The 12,160-nt window shown below is 37.6% G+C and overlaps 2 protein-coding genes across 2 annotated transcripts in view; one reads left to right on the top strand and one right to left on the bottom strand.

Annotated features, from left to right (window-relative positions):
- The window catches only part of dock7 (dedicator of cytokinesis 7), a 49,071-nt gene that overhangs the window by 28,824 nt on the left and 8,087 nt on the right, over nt 1–12,160 (bottom strand). The window contains exons 10-18 of the mRNA XM_008406461.2: nt 12,049–12,129; nt 11,622–11,784; nt 10,936–11,078; nt 10,757–10,850; nt 10,489–10,651; nt 1,788–1,905; nt 1,564–1,634; nt 567–705; nt 370–471 (exon numbers count right to left, since the gene is read on the bottom strand). Coding sequence (XP_008404683.2) covers nt 370–471; nt 567–705; nt 1,564–1,634; nt 1,788–1,905; nt 10,489–10,651; nt 10,757–10,850; nt 10,936–11,078; nt 11,622–11,784; nt 12,049–12,129 — 1,074 coding nt within the window. The remainder of the gene's footprint in view (nt 1–369; nt 472–566; nt 706–1,563; nt 1,635–1,787; nt 1,906–10,488; nt 10,652–10,756; nt 10,851–10,935; nt 11,079–11,621; nt 11,785–12,048; nt 12,130–12,160) is intronic.
- angptl3 (angiopoietin-like 3) lies at nt 5,625–9,046 on the top strand. The gene is made up of 7 exons (XM_008406170.2): nt 5,625–6,303; nt 6,662–6,772; nt 6,881–6,992; nt 7,085–7,198; nt 7,286–7,381; nt 7,547–7,822; nt 7,905–9,046. Exons 1-7 carry the CDS (start codon nt 5,776–5,778, stop codon nt 8,081–8,083), a joined length of 1,416 nt encoding a protein of 471 aa, XP_008404392.1. The 5' UTR covers nt 5,625–5,775; the 3' UTR covers nt 8,084–9,046.

Below are 12,160 nucleotides of genomic sequence, written 5' to 3'. Positions count from 1 at the left end.
GCTCTAGTGGCCTTTATTTGATAGTTAATTGACAGGAAAGTGGGTAATGAGAAAAGAGGGAAGACATGCAGCAAAGGTCGCCAAGGTAAATCGAACCTGCGACAGCTGCCTTGAGGACTAAGGCCTCCATATGTGGGTTGTGCTTAACCCCTGCGCCACCATAGCACACCACATAATATATATTAAAGAGGTTAAACTTTAACCTTTAATTGGAATTGGGTGACATCACATAGATTGTGTTCATTTAATGTCACACTCACTGTGAGACCTGTAAACGTGCTATTAGGTTTAACAGGACATTGCATACAACCCTACTGTGTTTACCATATTTATATGTAAGAAATAACACACTATTTTAGCAGATCTTACATCTGGAGAGAGAACAGAGTAGGACTGTGGTGGCTTCTCAAGAGATACAGGCAGGCAGAAGTGTCCTGTCCTCAGACGGCCATTCTGTAACATTGGGATCCACTGGAGAAGGAAAACACACATGGATTTTTTTCATCACTAGGTGAAAACTTGCATGAGATCCGTGTTTTTAAGAGTACTGTTGTGGTTTCACCTACCGTGTACCCCACAGGGGTCTCCAGTGGCGTGTTCTGCTTCTGCTGGCAGCTGACGTGGTAAAACGTGAAGAGAATGTGGTGGTGGTCTGACAGGGAGGCAGGCAACTTGATCTTCACCTCATCATGGAAGTCAGGGGATCTTCAGACATAAAGGACAAATGTTAAAATGTCTTTAAAAATGTGTTTGTTGGATACTTGACATTGTCAACTTACAAAAATATTGTTAGTCGATCATTCATTCATTTTTGACATTTATAGTACTGCAGTAGAGAGGCCCTTGTTTGCTGCATGAATAAATTGATAAATTGCCAATATATCAAAAATCAATCGTCATACTAATTAACCCAAAACAAGAGTTAACAGCCTATGATGTTGTTTGGCTGTAGCAGAAAGGACTTAGGTTTTTCCAGGGGCCACTACTTTACTGGTCAACCCACAAATGAATTTTCTTAACAAATCTGTCATTTATATCTCAATCAATTTTATTTAAAATCAACAAATAAATTGAAGTCGCTATGTGATAAAAAAAAAAAAAGACCAGTTATATAACAAGTCACAATTAACTTCTGCTGAATTCTTTAAGGTCCCCAAGGAGGAAACTCTCTGCAGGCCCAAGCTCAGAACCAACCAAACACTACAACAAGCATTCAGTATCAACAAATACACTGGAACTGACTGGAAGGGGAATGTTCAAAAGAGGTCATAGCTGGGCTCTCATTTCTCATGGACAAAATTATTTCAGTTCAGAAAAAGAAGAAATTTGTTTGTTTTTTTATTGCTATTGAAAATTACTGGGTAGAACTTGGGTCAAAAAACTTTTCAGATGTAACAATTCTTATTTTAAAGAACTGCACACTTCAGTAAACAGTCTATTTCTTTGTCTGCTCTTTTTTGTTAAGCACTTTTCAGGCTGTGATGAAGACACTGGCAGCAAATCAATCATGCTACTGCAATTAAAAATAAAAGGTTCTGAATCTTTTGAGATTAACACACTCACCTGTTGTGATAAACAACTGCAGTGTAGGCCTCTTTATAAAAATCTGCACAACTTGACTTCCCAAATATGACCTGAAGGATAAGAAGCAATAATGTCACAACAATAAGTATAAAAGCCAAGAGCTTTGCAAAAAAGCAAAATTCCCAACTTAATAACACTGTCATAATTAATCAAATGTAACATTCTCTGAAGTGGCTTAACTATTCTTTTAGATAATGGCATACCGGCATTGCATTGCTTGGATCCTCTCCATTCATAAATTGCACTTTGACTGTGATGTTGCGAGCAGAGCCCTGCCGGTTGGCAAAGTTAAGACTCTGAGGGTTGACATACAGCAAATTCCTGAAAGGAAATAATCCAGCACATTAGACAGTAATTTACACAGAGCCCAAGAGTCACCATAAGTTTATTAAAGAAAAATGCATTTCAAGTAGGTAAGTTGTGCAAAAATACTGGATTACAATTTTTATTTGTTTTTTTACAGTAAAATTATCTTAGTTTTATTTAAATTTCTCTATCCAAAAACATAACCCTGTTTTTGCCCTGTACAGGCAAACACAACCCAGTATTTAGTTAACATTATTAGCAGACTATTTTGTTCAAAAAAGAGACAAGACTTTGTGCTAGCTTTTACTTTCAAGGAAAAACAGGCATTTTTAGGGAGTGCTTGACCCATTTATCTTAAAATGCAACATAAGAATTCAAAAATTGATTGATGTAAGGCCAAAGGTCACACTGTTGCATAAGCCATGCTCTGATTGGCAAATACAGGAGGCTCGGTCAGTCAAAATGTCAATGTACAGTAGACGAATAATCTTCAGGAAAACTATCATTCAGCTACATATCTACAAAGCAGAACATAAAATATTTAACTTACATTTTTGTATCTTTTAATTCTACATTTGTTAGCCTGGAAACTACTGTAATTTTCCTTTTTTCTCTGCCTACTTGACAAAAAAACAGTAAGTGGCAAAATATGTAACAATCACTGGAAGCAAAACTAAAGCTTCAGTTGAGTCACAAAGGCAGGTTGTGACACAGTGGGGGAGAAGAAGGCGGCCCCACTATAGGAAGTGTAAAATAGCTTGGGGTTTGTTGGCTAACCACAATCACGTAATCAGTCCTGGGGGGGATCGACCCACAGAGACAACAGCTGGAACCACAACCAAGTAAAGAGTGTGGGAATCTCTGTCTCATAACTAGAATTGTACTTATTTTTCTCTAAAATATTCCTCCTACATGAGTATCAGATGTGGCTGCTTTGAAGTAGGTCATTGACCTAGAACTGCAGTAGACTTCGACATAATTTTGCTGTGGCAAAGTTAAGCTATCAATAAGCGCAAATAGAGTCAACCATGATTGGTCCATTCATCTCTTCAGATTCAGCTTAAGTTAATAAGTACACAAAGGAAAGGAAACTTTGCTTTGCCAGTACTTTTTGATAAAAAAAAATCCCAACAATCAACATTTGAATTTGCAATGGAGCACGAGTGTGTGAACGGCTTGTCAGCTCCAGACACGAAGACTCCACTAGACCTACTTAAATTTAAGTTCTCAAGTCTTTTGTTATACTAACCTTTATGGTCCAGTGGAAAATAATAAACTAGAACCAGATTTGAGCTGATGAAACAGATTCCTGGCACTTTTATCCAGCTTTTGGTCGCCAGAAGAAGAAGAAAAAAAAGTTTTTAATCAATTCTTCATTACTGGGAACTGAGGTGATCCAGCCTCAAAATCACAAATAACACAAGAGCTCATCAAGATGGCTGTGCGGGATTTTAAGATGTACTGTCACTGCCAGAGTGCATAGCAGCAGAGCGCTACAATAAATTAGTCAGTGCAGATAAACTATTTGGTTTGTTGCATCACTATGCCTGAGATTTAGGAATCCACCACCGGGGTTGTTTATGATATGGGGGTACCGAACTGCATTATTTTTTTCCCCAGCAGCTCGTGTCTGCAGGTTGAAGCTTCTCTGGAATCAACTGCTTTCTGCTGAACTTTGCCTCCCAATACCAAAGTGAATATAAAAAACTTTGACCACACAATGATGGTTAATGGTATGGGCAAAATTCATTTCATCACGGGGTGGCATGAACAATGCTGTATTGCTACAGTATAAGCTCTGAAAAAAAATCTTTAAAAGATAGTTATCATTTGTGAAATCTTTACTTTATAAAGAGACCCAAAAATTGGTTTTGAGCAAAAAGCAAAGGGGCTTTCTCAAAGCACCAGCATTCCAAGATCAACAAGAAAAAGATTTTATCTCCGGCATTTTCTTAAAAAAAATAAAAAATAAAAATTGTTATGTGCCAGTATAATCACAATTACTCAATTCAGCAGTGTGGTAAAAGATGCTTGGCCAACTCAAGCTTTAATTGACCAAATCAACCACTCAAAAAGAACACAAAATGACACAATTTTCCTTTTACTATTTGCTATTTAAAAGTAAGCACACTGCATTGACTGTGGTGGAATATTTTTAATGATAAAACCACTATTCCCTGCAGACATATTCACTCCAAACAGGGACATCAACAGGCAGATGCAGCATCCCGAATCCAAGCATCTGTCATTAATTAGCAATGTTTTTTTTTTCATGCATGTATACAAGCATAAGTGTGTCAATGTGTAAGATAAATGAGTACCGCACATCACTTCTGATTACATTTCTTTTTCCTTATATTAGGTTATAAAAAAATTTAAAATTAAGTTTTGATGCAACTAGCAGCATATTGGATTTCATGTGTTTATTCTAGGTTTTTGCTTAAGTAAAGTTAAAATATTTGACAACTGTCATAGATAACAGTAGTATAGAAAGCATACTAATAAAATTAAATGTCTTAAAACTAAGGGACTTGGTTAACTTAAAGAGATCATTGCCAATTAATTTACAAAAGTTCAAGATAAAGTAATAAAAAAACAGAAAGAAGTATGATTTCAAAAGCAAAACTGTACATACTACTTTAAAATAAATGCATTTTGGTGCATGGAGTAAAACTACAGAACAATTTGGATGAAGAGTTGAAAAAATGCTCACCTATAAATCAATTCAAAACACTTCATAAGCTAAAAATGATTACGTCTTATACACTTCTGAGACAATATTGAGGAGAATGGCATGTTTTAAACTTAACATATTGTTAATTCAATGTATACAGGTATGAAAAAATATTTTTAATTATTGAGAAAACGGCAGGTTTACAAAAGACTTCTTGCTCCCACTCATATAGGAAGTGTTTTAAGACAATGTGTTTGTGAATTATTGATTGATTGATAACAGCAATCAATCAGTAATTGATAGCTGTAAAATACATTCTAGCACAAGTATAAATATAACTTAGCTAACTTTTAAATAAAAGAAATTAGACCATGAAATTCCTACTTAATTTTTTTTTCTCAAGCAAAAATATCAAACTGTGGTGTTTTTTTTTACAAAGGTTATCATGCAGCTCTTACACCCAAGACTGTCCTAATTATATGCATCCTGGTGCACAAAATTTATTTAAAATGAAAATACAGACCACACAATAAAACCACAAACAAGTGTAGACCCCGTCCAAATTTTTCACACTAATTCATATCCAGAAGCACAGATGTAGAGTCTTCTCTCCTTGCCACAAAATAAAAAAGAGAGAAGCAGCAAAAGAGACAGAGGGAGAGTCTGGCTGGGCTGAATCAGCACCACGCTAAATCAAACCTAGGAGAATTAATTACAAACAGCATTATCAATCTGAGCAAAGTGTGTGCAGGGTTGTAAGGTTTGAGATTGATTAGGCTGACGATCCATCAAAAACAGAGATAGCCATTGTTGGCTTTCTGCTGATCAGCTAAAGTGCCGCACCACAGATGGAGAGTAGGGTAGGGTGTGGTATAGAGGGGATTGGGGTTAAATGGTTAGTAGAGAAGGGGTGGGGGGCACATGTCATTTGCACACTACTGTGATTTGTTTGTTTGGGAGAGGGAGGGCTCGAGGGGGATTTGAGAGGAGGTGGGAGACAAAGCTAAAAACATAGTAGGGTTTAATGATCAGCTAATCCCCCCCGCCTCTACTGTGGGTATATAACGCAGCACCGCCTGCTGCTCTCTAATCATTTTTAACAGTAAAGGAGACTTGGTGGTAAGCACAGGCAGGAAGAATAGAGTTAAAAAGTAGTGAAAGCAACGTTAAAAACAGCTTCCACATTTACGGATCGGAGGAGGAAAATCACAATGAAGCTGTTTTGCCTGTTTCTGCTGTTAGCTGGTTCGACTGCCGCGTTCCATCTGGACACCTCGCCCAGGAGGGAGCCCCCCACCCTGCCCTCAGAGGCTCTCACCACAGAGGCGACTCCAACCGAAGCAAAATCCCGCTTCGCCATGCTGGATGACGTCCGCCTCCTGGCCAACGGGCTCCTCCAACTTGGCCAGAGTTTGCGAGAGTTTGTCCACAAGACCAAAGCCCAAATCAATGACATCTTCCAAAAGCTCAACATTTTCGACCGCTCCTTTTACCAGCTCTCAGTGGTCACATCCGAAATCAAAGAGGAAGAGGAGGAACTCAAGAAGACCACCAATATCTTGAAGGTCAACAATGAGGAGATCAGAAACCTATCCATGGAAATCAACACCAAGATCAACACCATCCTGCAGGAGCGCACGCAGTTGCAGAGCAAAGTGGGAAGCCTGGAGGAGAGGCTGAAGGGATTGTCGGACAGCATGATCCCCGCAGACCAGCTCAGCGAAATCACAACCCTTAAGGTGAGGAGATAGAGATTATAAAACTCCACAAAAAGCTAAATTAAAAGCCTCTCTATACCTGGTTTCACTGAAATACATGTGATACTAATGTGGATGTTCCATAAATCTTTAATGCTGAATGTTCAAAAGTAGGAAGTTGGTATGGATTATAAATGAAGACATAACAGTAACAGTATACTATTCATAATGAAACTATTTTGGCATTGCATTTCACATTCCTCATACTTTTTGTCAAAGTATATCAGAATATCTGGTTTTTTGTTCAACAGTTGAACATTAAAGAACTTTCTTTTTTAAGATACCACAATAGAATTTTCTTAATAATGTGGAAATTATGCATGAATCAAATATTTTGTAGGAGGTAATTGAAGCACAAGAGAAAACAATCACCAGTCTTCTAAAAGCAGTGAAGGAGCAGCATGATCAGCTGGACCACCAGAAAATCAAGATTAAAAATCTGGAGGAAAAGGTAGATGTGGAATATAAAGCAACCTACATGCACATTGCACCTTGAAAAACATGATGTAGACAAATTCTTTCAAGATGGAAAATACTTGTGTTTATCTTTCCTCTGCAGCTTAGCTTCAACAGCTTCCAGCAAACTATTGATAAGGCAATGGATTCAGACCATTCAGCCACTGACATGTTTGAATATCTGCAAATAAACTCCACTGGAACAGAAACACGTGGTAACTGTCTAAAATGTGTCATTAAGATAAAAATATTGCTTAATTTTAGATCAACTGGTTATAATCTGTCTTCACTTATGAATATGTTGCAGACCTTCCTGCAGACTGCAGTGAGTTATTTACCAGAGGAGAAACAAAGAGTGGAGTCTATGCTGTCAAACCAAACCAATCTGAGCCATTTTATGCTTACTGTGAAATTAGTTCAGGTAAGTAAAACAGAAAACTTATTTTTACCTTTTATAGAGATGTCTTAATATAATACGGAACTGTACATTTCCGTTTTTCTTCTATAGATCAGGGTTTCACTGTCATTCAGCAAAGAGTTGATAGTACAGTGGATTTTGACCAAACATGGGAAATGTATCAAAAAGGCTTTGGAAACCTAGAGAGTGAGTACACTTGTAGAATCTGAGCGATTAGCCAGTTCTGCAGCTTTCCTTGTCACAATTAATACCAATCATGGTGCATTTCAAAGTGTTTTACATTTCCGATAAGTTTCTTTCACATATAAGCAGTTCAGAATGGATCAATTTGTTGACTGCYGTTTCCTACAGAGGACTTCTGGCTGGGCTTAAAGAAAATACACACCATCAGCCAACTGGGAAGTTACATCATGCGAATTGACGTGGAAGACTGGAAAGAGGAAAAGCATTGGGCTGAGTACAGCTTTTCATTGGAAGGTCCCTCCGAGGACTACACCCTTCACCTCAGCCACTTGGCAGGGGACCTACCTGACGCAATGACCAACCTGACCGGATCGAGATTTTCCACAAAAGACAAGAACAACGACAGCGGCTGCAGCTCTGACTGTACTACGCGCAACTGCACAGGTGCTGTATCTCTCATGGCAGAAATTGTAGAAATTAGTTGCAGAGTTTGTGTTGATACAACTGTTGCTTCATGCATTTGCAGGAGGTTGGTGGCAGAGTGCGTGCAGTGAAACCAACCTAAATGGAAAGTATTTCTCTTTGAGAACAAAAGGACGGTCTGTGAGGAGGAAGGGCATTCAATGGCGGCCTGGCACAGGGCCTTCATATTACCTCAAGATGAGCAAAATCAGCTTACGTGCATTAACAGATAGTGGAAACTAACCTCACATCCCTCAGATGTTCATATACTATTGCTATTCTGTGTCTTTACACAATGATCTACACTCAGTTAAAGGTTTCATCAGAAAGGGAAGTAAGATTGAGTTTGCCTTCTAACTTTTTGTTGGGTGAAATATGTCATAATTTGGACTTACAGATGTGATGCAATGGTTCAATAATAGCATGTAGGTTATTAACCTATTGGATTTGATGCACCAAGGACACTAGAACAGTTATTACACAACATCTGCAATCAGTGGACCTATTGATCCACATCACAGCCAGATTCTGTTCCAGATACCCGGGGACTTACATGGGTTGAACACTTCTCAATGAATTTCAATCAAATTGTGCAATCAAATTAACCCAAATACATTTCAGCTTCTAGGCAATGTATACTATTAGAAGTGTATTTTATCTTTATGATGTGAAACATGTTGTCTGAAGTAACAGGCAGAATAGCCATTGTCTTATTACATAATGCATGCACATTACAATATGTAAGCTTCAATAGGAATTGTATTTGCTATAACTATAATGTGCAGGCTGCTTTTGTTTAACTCATATGTAGACATTCTAGATTTTTTTTATTGTTTTGTACCACCCTATCCTCTCATTTCAACCTCTCAGGTTTATAGGCAAGGTAAGGTTTTGTCAGCAAACTATTGATCATTCAAACTTTGGCAGTGCACTGATTACCTTTTATCATTGTCAGGTCAGTTTTCTATTTTTATTCTGTATAGTATTTAAAATATGTTCATGCGACAATGATTAATGCTGGCATTGTTAGCTAACATTGTGTGTTTGAGTCTCCACTGTTATTGGGTCATATTGACTCGCATCATTAGTGCAGCACAAATTCCTGTTTTGTAAATGTGTGTCATGCTTGGTGTCTTCCTGGCAAAAATGTTTGTATGCTATCCAATCCCACTGTATTTATGAAAAAGAAAATAAATAAATCAAATAAATCAACATGTGTTTCTCTATTTGATTAATCTTATTAAAACACTTTAAAAGCAGTTGTTCAAAGGAAATTAAAAATTCAGAAATTCAGATACTACTACACTAATAAGACATTCTGATTATATTTTGGTTCTAATCAGAAGCCTGGAGTCGTAGCCTCAATTGGCTTTTTGTATCTTCCACAAAGGCTCATAAGAACTTTGATTAAAATGACAAAGAAAAACCGTTCTTAATAGAGATATTTTTTTCTTTTTATTGGAATTGCACTAAATTTCAAGCAAAGAATAGGTTGGAAACTTTGTGTTTTTTATTATTATTATTATTATTATTATTTTATTTATTTTTTTCAAACAAATATCAGGATATCATAGAAGAATTTATATCTGTCCTCTCTCTAACAAAAATACTTCATGTTTTTCCTTCTTTAACTAAAAATTGTATTTCTTTGTTCAGAACATCATGTAACATATGTGGCTCTTCACGTGTTTTGTTTTGTTTTGCTGGACTGAGGGCAAAATTGGCTCTTGAGATTGTAAAGCTTGCAGTCCCCTTGTCTAAATTATTTTGAATTTAAGTACATCACTAAGTACAATTTAAATGGACATTTTCTGGTAATGATTCAACTCACTTGATTAAAAAAAAAAAGTAATGCTACTTCTATAAGGCTATTGCTATTGTCTTAGCACCCTGACATTGTACTAACATGCTTGTTTGCTCCAGACAAACAAACTTCTAAAGCCCGTGCTTCTATACAGGAAGTTACCTTTGATCAATTTCAACTATTTAAATACGTTTGATCGTTATTGACATGACTTTTTGTAGACATCCTGGGAAGTCAGCCATGTTGTATTTAGTCTTTTACATGTCCGACATGTCAGCTCTTTCGATTTATTTTGTGATCATAAAACTATGATCACAAAATAATTTGTGTTGTATGATTTGAAGATAATTTTAAAACATGCTAATACCAAACTTTCCCCCCACCTCCTCCCTTCACCCTGAGAAACTAAAAATTTCTTTCAGTCATAGAATGAGATAAATCAGTCTCTACTGGATGGAGACCTTTTTGCATGCAAACCAGCAAATCTGGCAACAGTGGGGCCCTGTGGGCTACTGTCTGGTAACATTTAGATTTCTAAGTCACCTTGACAAAAATAGCCCTTATTCAGGTGGGCAACATCCACTATGTACACAGATCAGATCGAATCTGTGTGTGCATGCAGGTGCTGTCAGTGTGTGCAGTGTTCTGGCAACTGTGACCTTCACAAAACAACAGGAATGAGGTAAACATTCCTGTTGTTTACCTCAACAGTGAACTGACCCAATTAATCAAGTCATTTTCAAAATAAAGTAAATGGATGAGAAGAGATTTAATTGGTCTCCTGAAAATGATGAGACAGACATAATTAAAGAAAACTCTTAAAGTGAAAACTATTTTTGTGTACCTGTACGTGGTGTTTGGCACATAGACGTCCCTGGCAGGAAATTCCAGGATCTCTCTGGTGGGGCGCACCCTGCTGTCTGGGTAAGGTTTAACCTGGGTAAGGTCAGGAGTCAGGCAATAGTGGGGGTTCTCTGGAGCTGGGGAGATGTCTAACTTTAACTGGGCTATGGTGATGAAAGGTGGGAAAGAAAAATAAATAGTTAAACTGAACAATATTGTTCTGTTTTTCCAATGTCCTAAAAGGTGATACATTGAAGAATTGTCAGAACCTGTTATGGGCCTGAGCCTTCTCAGGACTGAAGAAGGTCTCCTCATGTCAGCCAGAAACTTAAACAAATCTTCATCACTGAGCCTGTCCCCTTCCTACCATGAAGCATGAAAGCAAACAAATAAATTAAAAGAAAAACACCATAATGAAAGATAATGGGTTTTCTGAATCAACTTGTACCTGTTTAAAGAAGTTTGTAATGGTAAGTGTTGCAGGCCTAAATCCTGTCAGACTGCATGATTCATCTCCACTGGTGGTCCTCTCCAGGGAACGCCTTCCCATGATGCTCGAGTTCCTCCGTTCTGACCATGAGCCTTTTCTCTCTTTAAACATTAAAGAAAAACAAAATGTAGAATAAAAAACCTTTTAAACTTAGCTATGTTTTTTTTAAGTTTTTATTGGCTCTAGTGGCCTTTATTTGATAGTGAATTGACAGGAAAGAGGGTAATGAGAGAAGGGGGAGGACATGCGACAACGGTCGCCAGGCTGGGAATCGAACCTGCAATGGCTGCGTTGAGAACTAAGACCTCCATATGTGGGTTGTGGTTAACCCCTGCGCTACCACAGCACTCCAAACTTAGCCAAAGGCTGAACAAACAACTCAAAATAACACTCCAGGGATCAATATAGCTGCATGTTTTTGTTGGATGTTTATTTTCTCTGACTTTTCTTCCTATTTGTTGTCAAAAAGGTTTTTTTAGATGAAGATTTCAAAGGGTGGGAATGCATTGACTGGTCCAAAAGGCTCTTGCATGGCTGCCAGCGCTTCTAACGCTCTCTGTACCCAGTTAAGTGCAAACCTGTAAACATTTTGTGGAATTGCACATCTGTAGTTTTTATTTCAATGTTTGAGTTATTATTCAGACCTGATAAGCTCATCTCTAATTCGGTATCTCTCTCCAGGCTGCCAGCGCTGTTGACAATGTTCATCAGGTGGATGGCGGTCCATGCGAAAGGCATCCTGTAGCGACCCAGACGCTGACAGAATTGCTCTGACTGACTTCGGAGCTTCTCCAGCTTCTCTTTGTTCTATAAAAAATATATTAAATGAAGCATACTAGCAATTTACTCATTAGAGAACCATATCACAAATTATGGTCCATCCCTGAAGCACTACATCATTCCTATTAGTTAATTTAAATGCTGATACTGTATATTTTGATAAAACAAATGTCAAAACAAGCCATCAAAAAAAGAAATCCAGGTAAATATATGGATTATCTGCACATTATGTCTTCAGATCAGATATAAAATTCTGCATTTATTTTTCGATCTAATTCCCACTGATCGTACCTTGGCTGCATCTGACTCCTTGAAGACCATGTAAGGCTCTGCACATTCACCAATATCACCTTGCTGTAGTACCTTTTCTAGCTGTTGACAAAATAAAAAGAAAAACAGGTTA

This window comes from Poecilia reticulata, linkage group LG4 (assembly GCF_000633615.1).
Source record: "Poecilia reticulata strain Guanapo linkage group LG4, Guppy_female_1.0+MT, whole genome shotgun sequence".
Lineage (NCBI taxonomy): Eukaryota > Metazoa > Chordata > Actinopteri > Cyprinodontiformes > Poeciliidae > Poecilia > Poecilia reticulata.
Note: the sequence above shows the minus strand (reverse complement) of the source record. Positions and strands in the feature narration are given on the sequence as shown.